The sequence below is a fragment of the Lytechinus pictus genome, chromosome 4 (assembly GCF_037042905.1).
Source record: "Lytechinus pictus isolate F3 Inbred chromosome 4, Lp3.0, whole genome shotgun sequence".
NCBI classification, from domain to species: domain Eukaryota; kingdom Metazoa; phylum Echinodermata; class Echinoidea; order Temnopleuroida; family Toxopneustidae; genus Lytechinus; species Lytechinus pictus.
This window is the reverse complement of record NC_087248.1, coordinates 5,898,352-5,920,850: the sequence shown is the minus strand read 5'-3', so window position 1 is coordinate 5,920,850 and position 22,499 is coordinate 5,898,352. Positions and strand designations below refer to the sequence as shown.

At 34.8% G+C, this 22,499-nt stretch overlaps 2 protein-coding genes across 2 annotated transcripts; both read right to left on the bottom strand.

Annotated features, from left to right (window-relative positions):
• Nucleotides 1-5,470: 5,470 nt before the first annotated feature.
• On the bottom strand, nucleotides 5,471-8,730 carry LOC129259646 (uncharacterized). The gene is made up of 2 exons (XM_064098923.1): nucleotides 8,719-8,730; nucleotides 5,471-7,687 (listed from the first exon to the last, which is right to left on the bottom strand). The coding sequence occupies exons 1-2, from the start codon at nucleotides 8,728-8,730 to the stop codon at nucleotides 6,731-6,733; spliced, it is 969 nt and encodes a 322-aa protein (XP_063954993.1). The 3' UTR covers nucleotides 5,471-6,730.
• A 3,803-nt stretch (nucleotides 8,731-12,533) lies between these two features.
• LOC135153941 (uncharacterized) lies at nucleotides 12,534-21,790 on the bottom strand. Its single transcript, XM_064098885.1, has 3 exons — nucleotides 14,470-21,790; nucleotides 13,961-14,028; nucleotides 12,534-13,200 (listed from the first exon to the last, which is right to left on the bottom strand). The coding sequence occupies exons 1-3, from the start codon at nucleotides 20,761-20,763 to the stop codon at nucleotides 13,041-13,043; spliced, it is 6,522 nt and encodes a 2,173-aa protein (XP_063954955.1). The 5' UTR covers nucleotides 20,764-21,790; the 3' UTR covers nucleotides 12,534-13,040.
• Nucleotides 21,791-22,499: the final 709 nt, after the last annotated feature.

Sequence of the window (22,499 nt, the reverse complement as noted above, 5' to 3'; positions counted from 1 at the left end):
GAAAAGTGTTTACGAATAGTGATTAAAGAAGAAAATGACACAGATTTTTAATTGATTATTAGTAAATACGTTTATTACCATTGTTAGGAAGTAAATTTGTAAATAATTATAATCAACGTAAAAAGGCATATCATTATAACATGTCGTTTGTATGAATTATCATAAAATGCAATCTAAGAAATTAGCACAGGTTAACAGATGACAATTTGCACACACGATTACAGTATTATCATGATTATTATATTTCTCCAATGTTAGTCATATTAATATATCACATATAGTTCAAAGTTCGAATCTCCTCATGGATATTCATAGCTTTGAAATTGTTGCATGAATATTGGTATTCTTTTATATATTCTTATGAAATAAGAAATCGATGAAATAAGACTAATAAACCGCTTTTAATATACATGTACTCTACACTGAAAGTAAGACAAGTTTTAGGAGAGAGCAATGTGGTTGTTCAATTGACAAACTTTATAATGTCGAACGTAATCTAATGACATCGAAATTCAGAGGCACTGTTTCCAACCAAACAATACATTACTTAGTCAAAATATGATATGAGTTTCAATTTAAACAAGACTGAACATTTTTTTGTAAACTTTGTATGTTATATATTAATGAAGTAGTTTAAGGCGGATGACTTTTTAAGATGACATAATCTTACAAAAGTTTTTCTATATGCATTTTGTATGCATGATTAAGAAATTACATGTACACAGCATAACGGTAAGAAATTAAACCAGTAATTGATTGACAATATACCGGTATATATAAATACAAACTCTATACATAATATTATAAGGAAGTGAAAAATAATGTTTGTAAGAGGAACGTAATACTTCAAAGTGGTAATCAAATTGTATATATAAGGAAATTGTATATTATATAAATGAATGTTTGCAAATTATGAAATGAAAGTTTGTGTAATGAAATTATATTGTATGCATGAAATTCGTAATGTACATGACTATAAGAATAATTACAAATGAAAAAAAAAACGCTTTATATTCATACCCTTCATATATACATGTACATAATGAGGAAATTTACAAATGTCTACATTTTCAACCAAAAATAACACTGTATATTCCATTTGTATGCCGCATTATGAAATAATGAATGTGAACACATTGACAACACCAAAAAAGTAATATGAGATTATGTTCAAGATAAAAGTAGTATCGTCATCTTTTAAAACCCCATATGAATTTATTGGGAATAGATAATAACAATACTAAATGTAGCAAACTCTCTTTATGTATGATAATGTTTAGTTTTTTTTCACTATCATGATCATGCAAAGTGATGTAAATAAGCAAACCTTTTCCACATAACAAATAGAGATAGACATCTCCGTTGAATTGTTTTATACAAGTTAAGACTTATATTTAGTTTCAGTTATTGCCGCTTAAGGACTTTCCACAGTTAAAGTGAAATCCATGTCATTTTCACCAAACTTTGCACATAGATACTTAGCACCTGGATATTCCAAATATGCAAAAGTTGACATGGGTCCATGTGCTTCATTGTTTTGCTATAAAGCTTCAAAGTTCACCCAAATGGATGTTTTGAAAAAGTACACATTCAAAAGAATTTAGCATTTTTAGATCTCACGAGATCACTACAATGAGTTTAAACCTCTATTACTCAGTAAAAATCCATGAAAATATCATCAAATTTTGCAATATAGTTAATGATTGTATCCTTAAAGTGGAGACTCTATTCATATTGCTATTTGTTTACTCTTTTAAGTCTAACAGCACTGTCAGTTGTTAAAAATGGTGTGAAAGATAAGGAAAACCATCCTCGAAAATGTGAAATTTCAATAACAAACTTAATTGAGAAGAACAACAAATGCTGCACTTTATTCAAAATCCATGTCATTTTCACCAAACTTTGCAATGTTATAATAGGAATTAGGTATACCTAAGAGGTGCAACTATTTGAAAACATTACAAACATGTGCAAACATTGTGACGTCAGTGCGCAGAGTGTAAAATATGCGCAGATCATGATGCGCACAAAAATAACTGTAAACATTATTATTATTACTTATTACTTATTTGTACTGCGCTTTTCCCATAAGGCCCAAAGCGCTTACAATGAATCAATTAAATGTAATAGTTTAAAAACTATCCTTAACTGCATGTCGTTATTCCATTTCATTACAAGGTTATATAAATGCATGTGCCCCAAAACGGTTGTTGTATGAAGGTTATAGATTAAGATGAGTTTTTAAAATTCTTTTTTTTTTCAGTTTGGAGTCGGCTGAAATTTAAGGACAATCTTAATCTTTGCCTATAACTTTTTAGTATCTAATTTCCAAATTTCTTAAGTACATGTCCAAAATGCTGTTTTTAATATTAAAAAAAACATTATCAAAAGGGGGTTCCAGATGCCAAATTTCCAACTCCTTTAAGAATCCATTTTCAAATTCGAATTGGAAAACATCCAATTACTCTAACATTTTTTTTTTTCGAATGGTAGACAATCGAATATATTTCACTATTTATCAAAGCTTTAGACGAAACTATCACATTGACTTTCTAGCATAAAATACATACAAGTATATGTGTTGAAATGAAATATGCTTATATATACTTATATATAGAAATGAAAAAAAAATACATCTCCTGTGAAAAAACATGAATGTACGTGAGATACATAAATAGTTAAGCCGTGCTTATTAAAAAAAAATCATAATTTTTCCATTTCTTACAACTAATGAGAACCAATATTAATCAAATTGTCATCAAGGTTACGATACAGTTGTTAATGATATAAAAAACGTAAGTTTTGTTTCGATGTTATAAGGATATACATTACTTTGGTATTGAATAAAGCTAATGAAAAGATATTAGGTATATTCCCAATCAGATAAAGAATGCACTGGGATATGAATATACGTGCACATATGCGTTGGAGTTCACAGTCGATATGAAGAACATTTCCTTTTATAAAAAAATATAATTATTTTTCTTCTTAGACACTTTGGCTTAGAAAACGAAACATATGTACAGAATATAAGGCATGAATACAGTTTCATTTACTTTGCATGTATATTCACTTGTTTTATAAACCTTAAGAGATTAATCATTTATGTAAGTATACCATAGCATTTTATTTTTATATTTTACTGAAGTAAAATCCAAAAGTAAAAACGTAAATAGAAAATAATTAAATATTAACAGGTGCTGTGATATATACCCAAGCGTGCTCCATAGTCATTTGTTTTTTTAGCAAGTATATACTGAGTAAAGAACATGAACACCACTCCATTTGTATGATTTTTTTTCTTAAGAATTTAGTCAAACCAAGAAAATCTAGCAGTTTATACATTAAACAAACCTTCACCTACATGTACTATGACTGAAATTCCAATTAAAAAATCGATAGAAATTTGATAAAGCATTCTGAATTTTTCATTTTCTTACTCGAAGTTGTATCACCTATATTTATCAAAATATCAAACTCCAGGCAAAATTAAATTCATTTTCAATAGCTACATGATTTATTTACATTATGCTTATGCATGCTTGCATGAGTACATGTATATTATCACATTTTGGGAAAAAGATACAATTTATGCTGCACATATTGTAGACATAATTATATCAGGTATATACAAAACGTTATTGTAAACTTATTTCTGTCAACCCTGGGTTGGGTGATGTACTATAACATGATAATCATGACAGTAAGATACAACAACCTGATTAAAATGTACAATTTCATTCACGGGCGGCGTCACATAGGGTGGATCGACCCCATCCCTATGATTTTTTTTTCTCCAAGTAGTGAAAGGAAGAAGAGAAGGGGAAGATAGTAAGTAAACCGAGAGTTCAAAATACGTACCATCAGATCAAAAGATAAAGTTAGATCTTGTTTATGTTTACACTATCTTAGTGCTCACTTCTAATAGTACTACACAATAAACTACTCATAAATGTATTGAGTTATGTTCATGTACCTCAAATTAATACATGTTTGGTCTGTAAATTATGTCGGCATAATTTTTTTTATCAATTAGTAAAATGAATTGGGCTTCAGGTGTGTTTTTAATGAAATAAATACATACATGTATACTCATCCAATGTGATGCTTTAAAGTTTTCTGTATATCTAAGTAGCTAACGATGAATAGAGCGTCTTATTCTTGATCAAAATGTAGGCCAACATTTCAATTGATTTTGATTACATTTTTAAATATATATGTTTTCCAAAGTTAGATCCTAAATAAACTGTAATGATTGTTTTAAAGTTTCATACTAATGAAATTATTCACTACATGTGAAATACACATATTTATTTCCTTTGTGAAATAACAGAGGTGCAAATTTAGTAGACAATGTGAAGGACGTAATGAACAAACTTCGCTATACACACTACCATGTCTGCTGCACATCCCTTTGATTTGTTTTGTACACTATGTAGGTTTGGTAAATGCCCCCAAACTGCATGGCAGTAATCCATTAATGTGCCCCCAAAACGGCTGTTGTGTGAAGCATGTATATTGAGATGCGTTAAAACGGCTGTTGTGTGAAGGATGGGATAAACTGACCGAATTTTATGTCAGAATATATTTTGATCGGATGCACGATAAAAATTAAATATCTGTGTATATTTCGTTTGTTTATATGAAATCCTTTCTCAAGTATGGACTAGACTGAAATGTCAGGATACAATATTTGCCTGTGACTTTCTAATATCCAATTTCTACATTTGTAAAGTACGTATTTTAAAGAGTTAGTAGTTGAATATGATGGCGCTCTTAAATCTCTCCAGATTATACGCGTCATGGAGCTGTTTTTAATTAAAAGAAACCAAAGGAGCGCGCTAGATGGCAAATTCGAATTCTATAATGGCTGAACATGTCATATTTGAATTTTAATGGCTTAAGAAAACATCCAATGATCCAATGATCACTACATTTGCTTGTAATTTTCAAATAGTGCATGGCACTCGCATATATTTAACTTTTTACCAAAGCATTAAACAAAACTACCACATTGACTGTCACGCATTTACTACGGAAACTTAAAAAGGTGTGTAAACAATGAAATATATAAATAAAAACAAATACAACCTCTGTGAAAAAAGTAAATGTACGTATGATTCATAACTAGTTCAACTGTGCCTGTTAAAAAGAAATGTATAGTCTATTTTCATTAAATAAAAACAAAACTAAACTAAAACTAAAATGGTTCTTTAACAGAACCATTACTAAAATTTCAAATTGGCATCAGAATTTACTGTACTGTGTTAATGATATATAGTTATAAAAACAGAAGGTTCTATTTTTTTAGGATATACATTATTTTTTAACTAAATAAATCTCAGTATTGAAATAATATTAGATATATTCCAAGTCAGATAAAAATGCACTGGAATATGAATATTCGCAGCCATATAAATATAAGGTTACAATTGATATGCAGATAATTTTTTTTTTTTTTTTTAAGTTTTTAAAAACACAGATATGAACAAAATAAAATTTCTTCTCAGACATATTGGACACGTTGGCTTAGAAAAGGAATCATATTTACAGAAGCTAAGGCATGAATACAGTTTAATTTACTTTGCATATATATTTACTTGCTTTACAAACCTTAAGTGTATACCATAACATTTTTCTTTCTATTTTACAGCAGTAAATCCCAAATATAATCTTAAAAAGAACATAGAAGAATATGTAAGCGTGTTGTAATATACACTCCCAATTTTTATTTTTATTTGTATTTGTATTTGTTTACATTGCAGATAGATATCAAATTATTCCACACTATTCAGTGAAGCCTGTCTTAAGTTCAGAAACAATCATTTTTTTTCTGTAAGAAATTGTAAGAAAACAACTATACAACAAATAATTACACATTATTACCAAGCATACTGGGTAAAGAAAATGAAACATCACTTATAATTTTCTTTAGAGAGAAAGAATGTAGTCAAACAAGAACATTGAGCAGTATATACACAAACATAAACCTACCATGACTGAAATTCCAATTAAAAAATCGATTTAAAAATATATATTTTTTTTTTCTCATTCGAAGTTCTATCTCTTATATTTATCTAAGTTTTAAACTCTATATAAAATTTAAATTTATTTTCAATATCTACATGATTTCTTTGTAGAAATCTGCTGCTCATGAAGAGAAAAGTCTGATTTGTGTGTCTATAATACCTCTATTATTCAAGTGAAGAAAAAAAGTCATCACTGGGTCACCTTGCCCTATCAAGTGTGTTTTCGGCTGTTTTCCTCATTTGCGTAAATGATATTCTTTATAGTGAATCGTATTTTGTACCATGTATTTATATCACATGTCATATACGAGTAAACAGAAAATAGTATCTAAATTCCATCCATGTTGGGTTAGAAATTACCTCGGCACATAATTTTGTATCAATGAAAATGAATTGTATTTCAAGTGTTCAAGTGTTCAAAACTCATTATCCTACATGACGGAAATTCATATATTCATATCCATTGTAAAGCTCTAAAGTTTAAATATAGCTAGTGATTAATAAAATCGACTAATTCTTGATCAGCATGTAGGCCTTTAATTTAATACAATCTTGATATTATATTGGATTTTAAGATTGTATGTTTTCAAAGGTAAGATCCTAAAAAATGGTAAGGAATGTTTAAAAGTTACTTTTGAAAGTATTCACTACATGTGAAATACACATATTTATTTCCTTTGTGAAATAATAGAGGTACACATTTAGTAGACAAAGTGAAGGACGTGAATCAACGGGTATAACAAGTATTTGAAAAGTGGAGGCTTTTGCCTACAAGCCCCGGAATCGATATCGAATCCTATGTGGGTCGTATGACCCGTGTCAAGATTGGTGTAAGTAGGACTACTACTGCTGGTATCGGCAAGGGATGCAGGTATATTCTGTGTTGTTGTACGTTTAGCAGGATCGCGAGGTGGCCACATGAAGTCATTGCACGTTGCAGCACTTACGTCTGACGTGACTTCATGTGAACAGCAAGAGAAAGTAGTGTCATGAAGAAGACAAAATGTACCACTGATTGTTTGCCCGTTATCTGATATATCATCAAGGATGTTAAGCTTTTGATCATTCTGGTAACATGATAGTGAAGTTGCAACAGTTCCAGTAGTGGCTCGACAATGAACGTATCCATACTTGCACTTGTCACTTAAAGTAATGAAGCATTGTGCTGATCCTGGTGGAACCTTTACAACGACCTCCTTCTTAATAACTTCGTGTCTTATGTCCCCTAAACTGTACCAGATTGCAGTGAATATGTATTTATCCTGGTCTACAGGATCTACATCATCTATGAAAAGATTTACGCAGGGAGCTGTCTCCAAGTCTGTGAAAGATGTCGTAAATCTTAAAAACTGCGATGAGCTTTTGAACCCATCTATCTCAGGTATTCCATCAACGCAAAATGGATGATTTTGCGATTCGAACCGAACTTTAAAATATGGGATGCCCTGGGATGTATCATTATTGGACCATGGGAAATGGAATGGGACTACACCACGACTTCCCGCAAGCAAAGTTACCTTTTCCTTGAGACCGTTGCCTGCTACGTGAACTGGACATCCTGCAAGAAGGAAAGCTAAAGCTAAGAACATCTGCAGGAAAGTTTGTAAGATCATAAGAAATGAAGGGGGTCGACCTGTCCGTGTGTTTCGGTGTTTCGACTAGAGACGATGATAATGAAAAGAAGAATATTATCTAGAAATATTATCTAAAATATTTTTTTTATTAAATTACATATAAAATATGTATATAATGTATAAAAATTGCCGTCTTTTGTAAGACACATTAACATAGTAATAATGACAATAATAATAACGTTTAATTTACCGAAGGTAGCCACTTCAGGAAGGAAACCTCTCTACAAGCGGGCCCTACAAAATATGATATTACCCTTCTCCAATCTATATGCTGAGCGCCTAGCAAGAAGGCTTAACTCACGGCTTCCCGTTCATGAGGCGGCTGCTCTACTGCTGAACCACCATGCCCACACACCAATATAATTTCATTAGTTTCACAACCCTGAATTAAAACTATCAAGAATGTTGTGTTTGATTGAAATTAGAATCTTTGCCAATACGAGAGAAAGAAAATAACTTTCATTTCAAAGTTCAAGAATATCATGAAAATTAATTTCACCCGTACCAGTTAGCTGCATACAAGATTCTTTGCCAAATATCTTCTAGTATCCCATAATTAGTAACCATCTGGAATAAAATTATTGGAAATGGTTTTTTGACTGATTTGAGTAGGTATCGGTGTCAACATTTACCAAAAAAGGGTTAGGAGGAATACGGGTTGGGAAAGTGCTTTTTTTCAAGGTCAAAGGTCAATGACCTTTTTAAATATAGCGTATCATGGTATCTCCCAGATAAAATATTACAGGTTGGTGATCATGGTGTCAAAATGTACAAATTCTTACAAGAACATCAATTAAAATCAAATTAAGTACCTACAATGCACATTCACCGATAAAATTATGGGTCAAAGTCTTTCAAAGGTCAATGACCTTTATTACATTATATACCATGTACGGTATAATGGTAGTCTACAACTGTAGACCCACATTTGCAGTGTGTGTATCACAGCTGATTCAAGGAATCTGCATAGCAGACTAGGTCTACTGGAGCTGAAATGGCTCGCTTCGCTTGCCCTTTCAGGCTGGTTTGTTTCGCAATCCAGCTGCAGATCCCACTTCACGAGCCATTCAGTATAATGGTATCTCAGAGATGAAAAGGCATAGGTTGGTGATCTTGGTGTCAAAATGCACAGATTCTTACAAGAAGATCAAATAAAATAAAATCAAGTACCTACATTGCTCATTCACCAATGAAATTCAAGGTCAAAGCCTTTCAAAGGTCAATGACCTTTTTTTACATTATATGGTATAAAGTTATCTCTGAGATAAAAAGGCGCATGTTGGTGATCTTGGTGTCAAAATGCAGAGGTTCTTACAAGAAGATCAAATAAAATAAAATTAAGTTCCCATAATGCATAAAGTTCAAGGTTAAAAAGGTCAATGACCTTTTTATATAGGGCCTAGGCTACATATCGTAAAATGGTATCTCTCAGATAAAACGCTGCATGTTGGTAATTTTTGTGTCAAAAATCATTTTTTGCAAGAAGATAAAAGGCACAAAATAATCATAAAAAATTATCCTTCTTATCCAAAGTCAAATGTCGAAAGTTAATAAATATTTATATATCCATGTATGATTCCCCCCAAAAAAGAAATTAATCCCTTATATTCAATTAATTTGTGAATAATAGAAAGAAAGCTATTTGTAATGAAAACTTGGATGTTTAATAATTTCACTTTGAAATAAGGATAAATAATATATATTTAGAGGTTAGAGGTCAGGTCAATCAAGTATGTCAATAACGTCAGGGAATTTGAGTAAATAGGTCGATAACTTGATTGTGGCATGCACGTATATAGTGATTCTGATGGGGAAAGACTGACCTACGTGGAAAATGAACACAAATTTAATAATAATAATAATAATAATAATAATAATAATAATATATAATTTGTATAGCGCACGTATCCACCTTGCTAGGTGCTCAAGGCGCTCCTATAGAAGTGTTATTTGGTTATCAACTTTTTTTTACTTAATTTCCACTGATAATTTGGAAAGAGTTCATTGACCTCTGACCCTAAACACATTCTCCATGACCTTCATTATTTCAGACTGAAATAATGAAACCTTCATGTTTTCATTACAAATTAGCCATCTTTATTAATATTATTCACAAATAAAATATGAACACAAAGGATAAATTTTCGGTTATTTTTTATGTCATACAGATTATATATACACAACAAAAAAGTAAGTCCCCCCTTAAACAAACATCAATAATTTCCGAACCAATGCGAGTTTTTAATGTATTTTTACATGAGCGTGTAGGTAATTTTATAAGCTATCCTCTGAGTAAATGTTATGGACATATTTTACGTCATGCTTCAGTGAGCACCGTCAGAAGGCAAAAATGTCACTTTTCAAAAGTCACAAGCCAAATATCATTACTTTGATTCCATTTTATTGGAACTAATTCCACATTCTCATCATGAAAAAAAGTCAAAAGGCTTGTAAAAGGTACTTTCTAAAAGACGATACAACTTTTTTTGGCTAAATTTCACGGTTGAATAAACACAAGTCCAAATTTGCTATAATTGGATTTTTTACACATTTCTATAAATAAAAATGATAGAATATGATGACAGTTATTTTTGGGAAGAGTATCTTCAGCAATATTCATCGTTTCACGGTTCAATAAACATTTATTGAATACAAAAAATACGATTTTCAAATATCATAGGCATGTATTGTTTCATTTTGGTAACTGAAAATGATCTTTTCTCAACTGTTTCGTTATGTTCATGACCAATTAACATGCTTCAATTATTCAAAGGCGTTTAATTAAACGTTCACGCTTGAATGAACATGTGGAATGTGATTAGCTCTTTTTTACGTTATTGGAAAAAATGCAATTTGTAACTATGGATATCTGTCACAAACCTCCATGTAGAGTTCATTTGATTTGATTTTTATGAAAATCCCGATGTTTAATGCATCAGTGAGCACACAATATTCGAAAATTATGCAAATGAGAAGAAAGTTCAAGGCCTTGGCCCCACTCTGTGCCGTATCGAATGGTTATTTTGGTGTGCGCGCCTTTTGGATAGTGTTACTCTGAAGCCATGCGCGAAGTTTCATGAAATAACTGTTGGCAAAAGTAACAAAAACCGTCCATGAAACAAACCCTCATTTTATATTTGTTAGAATGTTGACTTCCTCTCTCATAGACTTGTGTACATTATGGGGGCATATGTTTAAGAATACGTAACCCCTTATTCAATATGGTGGAACTTTTTTTCAAGGCTGTCTTTTTCAATGTCATTTGGTAGTAATGTTTATCAACCCATGTTTATTTATGGATGAGTGAGCACGCATCAAAGTGGAAAAATTTGTATTTTCAATGTCACAGACTCATTTTAAAGGGTAATAAAGTGAATATTGGGGGCTAATTCGGTTTCAAATGTGACTTTACTTGCTGTGTTTTTATCATCCATCATTTCTATCACCACACAATTTCCGAACTTTAAACATGGTTGAGCGAGCACATTCGAAAACTTAGGAATAAATACTCTTTATACTGCATAAATGTATTCTTTCCTAACAATTTCTCATGATCAGTTTAATTTATGGACAAATCAGTGGTGGATCCAGAATTTTGAAATGGGGGAGGGGCCTATAATCGGGGGAGACACCAACATTTTCAAATTTTAACATGATCTAACAAGTTGTAGAGGATATTACCATAAACCCCTATCATAATACGTCACAATACAGGGGCCGCGGAACGGTTTTCAAAGTGGGGGGGGGGGGGGCTGACCATGCAAAAAAATCACAATCGTATGGTCATGTTTACATTTTTGTACATGCTTTTGGAAAAAAGTGGGGAGGGGTGCTAAAGCCCCCCCCCCCCGCTTCCGCGGCCCCTGCAATACATTGTGCTCACTCAACCATGAACATACGATATCAAAATTGTGTGTGGAGTGGCTAGATGATGGATAGTAAAACAGCATAACACCATAAAAACAACTTTTGCCCAACTTTGTATTTGCACAATCTGAAAAACGACTCTTGTGACTTTCAAAAATTGCCATTTTTAATTCAATCTTTAATTACTCATGCATGACTCAACCGATCAAACTCATTTTTCACCAGGAGTTGCCTAATGAGTGTAGAAAACTACCTACAGAATATCATATCTCTAAATAATTCCGTTCAAAAGTTACAACAATTTGATTTAGGGGGGACTTACTTTTTTTGTTGTGTATATATATATATATATCAATTTTCACCCTTGAAATACGAGATCAGATGAAATGCATATATATATATATACATATGCATTTCATCTGATCTCGTATTTCAAGGGTGAAAATTTATTCTCTATATTGATTTTGGCGTTGTTTAATCTTCTTGTACAAATATTTGCATTTTGGCACCAATATCACGAAACCTGTGGTGTTTTATCTCAGAGATACCATTATCATTATCTTATGTTAAAAAGGACATTGACATTTGTCCTTGAATTTTAAGGGTGAATGTGCATTCTCGATACTTAATTTTATTTTATTTAATCTTCCTCTAAGAATTTGTGTACTTTGACCCCAAGAACACAAACCTGCGCCGTTGTGTCTTATAGATACTATTATATAATAAGGTATATGATGTATAAAAGTTCATTGACCTTTGGCCTTAAAATTTATGGGTGAATGTGCATTCTAGATACTTATTTTTATTTATTTGATCTTCTGGTCAGAATCTGTGCATTTTGACACCATGATCGCCAACCTGTGCCTTTTCATCTCAGAGATACCATTATGCAGTATGGTATATTTTATGTAAAAAGGTCGTTCACCTTTTGAAAGCTTTGGCCTTGAATTTTATTGGTGAATGTCCATTCTAGGTACTTAAATTTATTCTATTTTATCTTCTTGTAAGAATCTGTACATTTTGCCACCATGATCACCAGCCTGTACCTTATCATCTCAGAGATACCATTATACAGTATGGGATATAATGTAAACAAAGGTCATTGACCTTTGAAAAGCTTTGACCTTAAATTTGATTGGTGAATGTGATTTGTAGGTACTTAATTTTATTTGATGTTCTGGTAAGAAATTGTGAATTTTGACACCATTATCACCACCCTGCGCTTTTCCATCTCAGATATACCATTATATAGTATATATGAAAAGGTCATTAACATTTGACCTTGAAAAAAAGCACTTTCCCCAATCCATATTCCTCCTAACTTTTGGGGTAAATGTTGACACCCATATCTACTCAAATCAGTCAAAAAACCATTTCCAATAATTTTATTCAAGATTGGCTATGTTGAGGTCTAATTTAGGGATACTATTCACTATTTCATCGATATCAAATGTGAGCCTTCGGTTTTACCTTCATCATAAATTTGTTCTGATGAGAAGAAAACTGGTTTCTACATCAATATTGCATTATCGTTTTGTAGGTAAAGACAAAACTGATATCTTACCAAGATTCTCCATACCTTGTTTACAGATGATGTTGTTATGTGGGAGATATACTGTTTGCCGTAGAAGTTTTGATTAGTGACTGGAGAAGGTGTCGTTTTCGAGGTGCTGACATAAATTTATTAATAAGAAAATAAAGACCATTAATAAACTAAAAAGATTAATTACCAGCTGTTTAGAATTAGTTGAATCTTGTAAAAGTTAACCTGCGTGTACTGTAATTGCAAAAATGTCTAACGTAAGATCGCGATAATTCTAACATCCTGACAAAAATATGTTACAAATAATCATTTAACATAATTATAATATAATTGTAAAAAGTAATAGGGTGTCGTGTGGATGATCTCACTTCTCAATAGAGGATGCAACGGTTTACCCAGCCAATATCCTGTGTGGTTTATATTTTAATGCGATTATCTGATTTTCTTATAGTGAACATGATAAATGTCATGCACAAGAATTCATTTAAAACTCTCGAAACTTACCCAATTAAAACCCACCACATTTTTTTTAATTTAATAAACGATTAATTGCCGGTTCGATCTTATAAATATTCTTTTTGTTTTGATTCGATAACCATGTTTTTATTTTTTTCTCCACGCTACATTGAAGATTTATTATTTAGAAGTTTGATAATAATTACATGTTTACATACATCTCTATTTTACGTCCTTAGGCACCAGCCAATGTGAAGAACCTCTCGACAGAATTGTTAAATTCTTTTAGGTGATCCCCAGGCATTGGCTGGTGCTGACTTTCATATTTCTCTCGTAATGTTATATTGAATCCGTCATGTTTGTTATTAACTTGCCTCGAAATGAAATAAATACAATAATTAATATTACTAATGTAATGAGTAGAGCATTACCTGTTTGACTCCAATGAAGCCCTCTCATTGGAAGGATCCCTTCTTGTGATAATCGGTTTGGAACATTTCTAAAATAGCAAACAAGGTATAAACAAATCCACAATATCATGAAGAGGATACATCCAAAACAATTAGACTCGGTCTGCAAAATAGTCATGATAGTGTTTATGAACTGACAGATAGTTTAACATGAGCGCGTCATGTACGCGATATACCATAAAAATACATAGATTTTATTCAATGGAAAATACTGTTTTTTCATTAGTGTTGGATTTCTTTTGTTTTGAAAAAGAAAATACGACAAATTATACCAACATGTTTTTGTATAATATTTCATTATTCTAACATTTATGTTTGACACCTTGATCCATATCATTAATGCAAAACTACTGTTCGATTTGATAACACAAGCAAAACAATTTTTAATCTTAAGAGCATCCAATCGTGTACTGCAATCGTATACATGTATAGTGATTGTAAGTGAAATTATAAATAGCGAAATAACTCACCCTCGTTTGTCCAATCTCTTCACCTAAGTGATGCCATTTCGACCCTCCATTTTTTGAAAGCTCGGCACTAGTCATGACGGAGTTAAGGGTCCGTATAAATGGTGGATCAAATCTGCTGTCCCATGTCTGATGTCCGGGGGATTTCGGAAGGCCATTTTTATTGGCTTCGTTATGTCTTGTCCTAGTTATGATGTCATCTACAGCTTCCAAGTGATCTTGTGTTTGATCCTGTCTAGATGTGTTCGGAGATTTCGGCTGAGCACCAAAGAAAGGAGTACGATCGCCATTTGCGTCATCCTCATGATGATGGGTCCCTGTCGGAAGAGCTTTCAATGAGTGTCCATCACAACTTTCTTCTTCAATTTCAGCGTGAATGAATACATTCTCTTCATTAATATTGTGCACCTGGAGCTTGGATTTGTTTGTATGTGTTGAACCTGACTGCGCCTGTGGGTCCGTCGAGGATGCCGTCGCATCTTCTGCAGTGATTGCATTCTGATGGATTTTCAATTGTTGATCTAGTGTCGCAATTTGAGCACAGACATCAGTACTCAAATTTCCCTTTATTCGACGGGTAGAATGATTTGTGTTTGGCGACGCCTGTATTGAATCTACACCATCAGTATCCTTCATGTGTGCTGAAAGATACTCGATTACTTGGAGATGACCTTCTTGTGCAGCGGCTTGAAGAGGGGTCCAACCATCTTGATCTTGTATATTCCCATCAGCATTGTTGAGAAGTAAGAAGTCTACCATATCAATGTTACCATTATAACATGCTGCATGAAGGGGTGATTTCCCGTTTTCAGTCCCTTCGTTCACATTACATCCTTTGGACACGAGAAATTCCATGACTTTTATATGGTCATATTGCGTAGCGATGTAAAGTGGGGTCATACCTTCATAACGGCAACACTTAGCTCCTTTTGCCATGAGAAATTCGACAACTTTCAAATGACCTTGAATGATTGCTGCATTAAGTGGTGTCAGCCCATTGTTGCTTGCCTTGTTTATATCAGAGCCGTGCTGAATGAGATACTCAACGATTTCAATGTTACCGTTACGGGCAGCAGCGTGGAGAGAAATCATCCCTTCGTCATCTTCCTCATTGACGTCAGAACCGTTGGATACCAAGAATCGGACTATATCGAAATGACCGGCTTGTGCTGCAATATAGAGTGGTGTCATTCCTTCAAATCTCCCTTGTATTGCTCCATTTCTTAGGAGATGTTTTACAGCTTCTACATGGCCAAACTGAACTGCTGCATTTATTATCGTCCAGCCCTCTTCATCATCTTTGTTCACATCTGACCCTTGGTTAATGAGATATTCAATGTTGTTCACGTTACCTTCAATAGCAGCTCCATGGAGGGGAATCATTCCATCATCATTTTCTTCATTCACATCAGCGCCATTAGAAATAAAGAATTCAACGATATCTAAATGACCACATTGAGCTGCAGCATAGAGAAGAGTAGTTCCTCGAAACCTGTTCTGATCAGCTCCTTCATCTAGGAGATATTTGACTACTTCTAGATGGCCTTCTTGAATGGCAGCGTGGAAAGGTTTCCCCCCTCTCGAATCGGCCTTGTTCACTTGACACCCTCTTTCGACGAGGTATCTCATGATTTTGATGTTACCTTTGAAAGCAGCCCCGTGAAGAGGAATCCTCCCGTCATCGTTTTGTTCATTCATATCAACGCCATTGGAAAAGAAGTAATCTACGATATCTAAGTGACCGGAACGAGCTGCAGCATAGAGTGGGGTCGTTCCATCATATCTGTTCTGCTTTGCTCCTTTATCAATGAGATATTTGACAGCTTCAAGATGACCAAATTGAATAGCAGCATTGAATGGCGTCCAACCCTTTGTGCTAGCCTTGTTCACATCAGACCCTTGTTGAATAAGGTAATCCATGATCTTCATATTACCGTTGATAGCAGCTCCATGTAATGCAATTCTCCCATTATCATTATCTTTGTTCACATCAACGCCCTTGAAAATGAAGAATTCCACGATGTCCAAGTGACCAAATCGAGCTGCAGCATAGAGTGGAGTCATTCCATCATACCTGCTCTGCTTGGCTCCTTTATCTATGAGATATTTGACAGCTTCTAGTTGACCGAATTGGATAGCAGCATTGAATGGTGTCCAACCCTTTGAATCAGCCTTATTAATATCAGACCTTCGTTGAATGAGGTAATCCATGATTTCAACGTTACCATTTATAGCAGCTTGATGGAGAGGAATCCTACCATCATCATTTTCTTCATTCACATCAGCGCCCTTTGAAATGAAGAATTTCACGATACCTAAATGACCGGATTGAGCTGCGGCATATAGTGGAGTCATCCCAGCAAATCTATTCCGATTTGCTCCTTTTTTTACGAAGAACTTGATTGCTTCCAGATGGCCGTATTGAATAGCGGCGTCAAAAGGAGTCCACCCTGTCGGATCGGCTTTGTTCACATCAGACCCTTGTTGGATGAGATATTTCATGATCTTCATGTTACCGTTGATAGCAGCTCCGTGAAGAGGAATCCTCCCAATTTCATTTTTTTCATTCACATCAGCGCCCTTTGAAATGAAGAATTTCACGATATCTATATGACCGAATTGAGCTGCAGCATAAAGTGGGGTCATTTCATCATATCTGTTCTGTTTGGCTCCTTTATCGATGAGATATTTGACAGCTTCTGGGTGCTTTTCTTGAATGACAGTATTAAACGGTGTACCCCCTTTTGAATCACCCTTGTTCACATCAGACCCTTGTTGAATTACATATTTTATTATTTTCATGATATCATTTAAAGCAGCTCCATGAATGGGATACATCCCATTATTATTTTCTTCATTCATATCAGCGCCATTGGAAATGAAGAATTCCACGATATCTAAATGGCCAAACTGAGCTGCGGCATAAAGAGGAGTCATTCCTCGAAACCTGTTCTGGTCGGCACCTTTATCTAGGAGATATTTGACTGCTTCTAGAAGGCCTTCTTGAATGGCAGCATTGAACGGTTTCCCCCCTTTCGAATCGGCCTTGTTCACTTGAGACCGACTTTCGACAAGGCATGTCATGATTTTGATGTTACCTCTGAAAGTTGCTCCGTGAAGAGGAATCCTCCCATCATCGTTCTCTTCGTTCACATTAGTCCCTTTGGAAATGAAGAATTTCGCGATATCAAGATGACCAAACCTAGATGCGGCATAAAGAGGAGTAATTCCACCGTACCTTTTCTGCTTGGCTCCTTTATCCATGAGATATTTGACAGCTTCAAGATGACCGAATTGAATAGCAGCATTGAATGGCGTCCAACCCTTTGTGCTAGCCTTGTTCACATCAGACCCTTGTTGAATAAGGTAATCCATGATCTTCATATTACCGTTGATAGCAGCTCCATGTAATGGAGTTCTCCCATTATCATTTTCTTCGTTCACATCAGCGCCATTGGAAATAAAGAATTTCACGATGTCCAAGTGACCAAATCGAGCTGCAGCATAGAGTGGAGTCATTCCATTATATCCGTTCTGCTTGGCTCCTTTATCTATGAGATATTTGGCAGCTTCTAGATGGCCGTACACAATAGCAGCATTGAATGGTTTCCAACTCTTTGTACTATCCTTGTTCACATCAGACCCTTGTTGAATGAGGAAATCCATGATTTCCACGTTACCATTTGCTGCAGCTCCATGTAGGGGAATCATCCCATCATCATCTTCTTCATTCACATCCGCCCCGTTGGAAATAAAGAATTTCACGATATCTAAATGACCGAATTCAGCTGCAGCATAGAGTGGGGTCATTCCAGCATATCTGTTTTGCTTGGCTCCTTTATCTATGAGATATTTGACAGCTTCTAGATGACCGTATTGGATAGTAGCATTGAAAGGGGTCCAACCCTTTGGATCAGCTTTGTTCAACTCAGAATCCTGTTGAATGAGGTAATCCATAATTTCCATATTACCATTTATAGAAGCTTGATGGAGAGAAATTCTACCATCATCATTTTCTTCATTCACACCAGCGCCATTTGAAATGAAGAATTTCACGATATCTAAATGACCGGATTGAGCTGCGGCACCGAGTGGAGTAATCCCAGAGAATCTATTTTGGAATGCTCCTTTATTTACGAAGAACCTGACAGCTTCTAGATGGCCGTGTTGAATAGCAGCGATAAATGGAGTCCACCCTTCCGGATCGGCTTTATTCACATCAGACCCTTGTTGGATGAGATATTTCATGATCTTCATGTTACCGTTGATAGCAGCTCCGTGAAGAGGAATCCTCCCAAATTCATTTTCTTCATTCACATCAACGCCCTTTGAAATGAAGAACTCCACGATGTCTAGGCGACCGAATCGAGCTGCAGCATAGAGTGGGGTCATTCCATCGTATCTGTTCTCCTCGGCTCCTTTATCCATGAGATATTTGACAGCTTTTCGGTGCTTTTTTTCAATGGCAGTATTTAACGATGTCACCCCCTTTGAATCAGCCTTTGTCACATCAGACCCTTGTTGAATTAAATATTCCATGTTCCTCATGTTACAACTGATAGCAGCTCCATGAAGGGGAATTCTCCCGTTATCATTCTCGTCATTCACTTCAGCGCCATTAGAAATGAAGAACTTCACGATATCTAACTGATTAAACTGAGCTGCAGCATAGTGAGGAGTCATTCCTCGAAACCGGTTGTGGTCGGCTCCTTTACCTAGGAGATATTTGACAGCTTCTAGATGGCCTTCTTGAATAGCAGCATTGAACAGTTTCTCCCCTTTCGAATCGGCTTTGTTCACATGAGACCCTCTTTCGACGAGGTATCTCATGATTTTTATGTTACCTTTGAAAGTTGATCCGTGAAGAGGTATCCTCCCATCATCATTTTCTTCGTTCACATCAGTCCCTTTAGAAATGAAGAATTTCGCGATATCGAGGTGACCAAATCTAGATGCGGCAAGAAGAGTAATTCCACCATACTTTTTCTGCTTAGCTCCTTTATCCTTGAGATATTTCACAGATTCTAGATGGCCACATTGAATAGCGGAATGGCTTGGTGTCCAATCCTTTGTACCAGCCTTGTTCATACTAGATCCATGTTGAATCAGATATTCCATGATTTTCATGTTACTGTTGATAGTAGCCCCATGTAATGCTATTCTCCCATTATCATTTTGGTCATTTACATCCGCACCAATGGTAATGAAGAATTTCATGATATCTAAATGACCGAGTTCTGCTGCAGCACATAATGAGGTCATTCCAGCATATCTGTTCTGCTTGGCTCGTTTATCAATGAGATATTTGACAGCCTCTTGATGACCAGACACAATATCATCAATGAATTGTGTCCATCCCTTTGTACGAGCCTTGTTCACATCAGACCCTTGTTGAATGAGGTAATCCATGATTTCCACGTTACCATTTGCAGCAGCTCCATGCAGGGGAATCATCCCATCATCATCTTCTTCATTCACATCCGCCCCATTGGAAAATAAGAATTTTATGATATCTAAATGACTGAATTCAGCTGCAGCATAGAATGGGGTCATTTTAGCGTATCTGTTTTGCTTGGCACCTTTATCAATGAGATATTTGAGAGTTTCTAGATGACCGCATTGGAAAGCAGCATTGAATGGTGTCCAACCTTGCTTATCAGCCTTGTTGACATTGACCCCTTCTGCAATAAGACTTTTCAAGATGCAGATGTGCCCATTTACTGCTGCTCTATGAATAGGTGTTTGACCCATTTCACATTCGACACTAGGGTCCACTCCGTGCAGGATGAGGCGAACCACAATATCTGCATGTCCTTCTTTAGCTGCTACATGAATAGACTGAAGACCACCCTTGCTTGGTGACTCTAGGTGTGCTCCTTGTGAAATTAGATCCTCAACCTCTTTAAGATCACCTACTGAAGCTGCATTGTACAGGGGAGTATACCCTTCATCATCCATGTCTACATCAGGATTGAGTGGTAATTCGTGTGTAGACCAATTGGCATCACTAGAGGATAATTCCCCGAGGAGTGTTTTGTTTGCTGTATTCCAATCCTCCCAAGCAGTATTAATGTCGGTGTCTAAGATCTTAGTGATATCACAAGTTTGCAACTTGCATTCCTTTAGTTTGGTACATGATGTAGAAGAGTTGGTTGCGACAGATACGGGGTTGCTGTTTACAATCGGTTTCTGTCTGCCTGATTGGTTGGAGAGTAGAATGTCTCCCTCGTGTGTATTATCTTCTTGAGGTGTCGGTTTGTCATTAATGGAAACCAAATACATATTTCGTGATGGCATGTGTTGTTGTGGTGTGATGAAGGGGGTGTCCGATGCACTTGTTCTGTAAGAAACATATATTATCCCGGTCTAGTTCAGGTAAGATAAAAATGTAGAACTCTTTTAAAATATAAGTGAACGTATTGTTCTTCAATATGCATGATATGTCAGTTTGAAAATAGGATAATTTTAGTGACATATAGAGCGTCCCCCAAAAAATGTCCCTGTGACACAGGGCTGAATAAACTCCAAATGTGCTAGGATTCTCAATTAAATGTACATGAATAGAAAGGTCATTTCATTTTCTACATCCCATAGAAATTTCATTGGTCTCGCTTTTCAGCGGTTTTGAAAGCACGTAACTGGTGCATTTCAGCCCATTTCAAGTTTGGAGTATTTCTGCATTTATGCTTTATAGCATGTTAAACCCCGTTTGTACATCCACGATCTGAGCAGGGACATTTCCCTGATCAATCCAGACTTATCCAATTATGAATTTGAGCATGCGCAAAAGGGCAAGAAACATCCAGATTGATTTTTTTTTATGATTGGTATGGGAATAAGCGCACAAACCGGAAGGATAATCTAAATAATGTATGGGTACTAAAAACTGTACAATGGAGGTAATCAACAAGTGTATAACACTTTGGGATGAAGAACATAACCAGAAGAAATTTATTTTTTATTAAAAAATGTACAGTGAATTAAATTGACCTAATCAGCTTAATAACAAAAATAATTATACAACCAATGCAACTGTTGGAATTGGGCATGGAACATTCAGGACCTTTCGTCTGTACTTGTCTCCATAAGTGTGTATTTTCCACTATCAAAATTGAAATGGTCATCAAGCACTGATCTTGCTCTTCGAATACATTGTGATTTGATGAGCTTTGTTAGATTATGGATATTCTCCAGGTTAGATCAGGGAATTCCCTGTTCAGATTCTTGATTATCAAAATGATCAAAGGGGATGGCATGCTCGACACTGAAGAACGTACAGCAGTGCTGCATGCAAACTAGAATGGGCTGAAAAGAACAAATAAATCATAACAGATCGTGTATTCAAAACTGCTGAAGCGAGACCAATTATTTTTCAGCAGTTAGAACGTGTTATGAACTTCCAATTTCTTAACATTTAATTGAGAATAATATTCAATTTTAGAATTAATTCAGCCGTATATTAGAGGGACATTTTGTGGGGACGCGCTGTACATGTATAATGGGAGAAGTTAGAGTCACTAATGTCTTCTGTAATGCAATGGAATATGTAAACTTTTCATAATGACATGCAATGGTTAAGTGTTCATAGTATCCAATCGGCGAAATACGGAAATAGTATTGGAATAATTATTTTAAAAAATACAAGCTTTTCGGTAGAGATAAATGATAATGACTGTTATGCTATTAAGATATTTTATAAGAATTCAGGCGATATGCAGGATAAGTGGATATGAATAAAGATTCTTGAATCATTGTCAGATAAAATGAAGAAAAAAAACACAATTATCAAAGAACTTCTTTTGCGCGAGCCGAAGGTCCTATGATATATAGTATTTAAGGTTAATTATGCAATAGACACCTAAAAATTGGAAAAGTTGGGTCCTTGAAAAAAATGTTTAAAACCACTACATAATATAACAAGTGTAAAGCCCTTGGCAGTCTCGTCTGCATTACGCAATTTGATATAGCACCAGTGCTGACTTTGAAAACAACTAAGATGAATAACAATATTATTCACAAAAAACACCATTCAT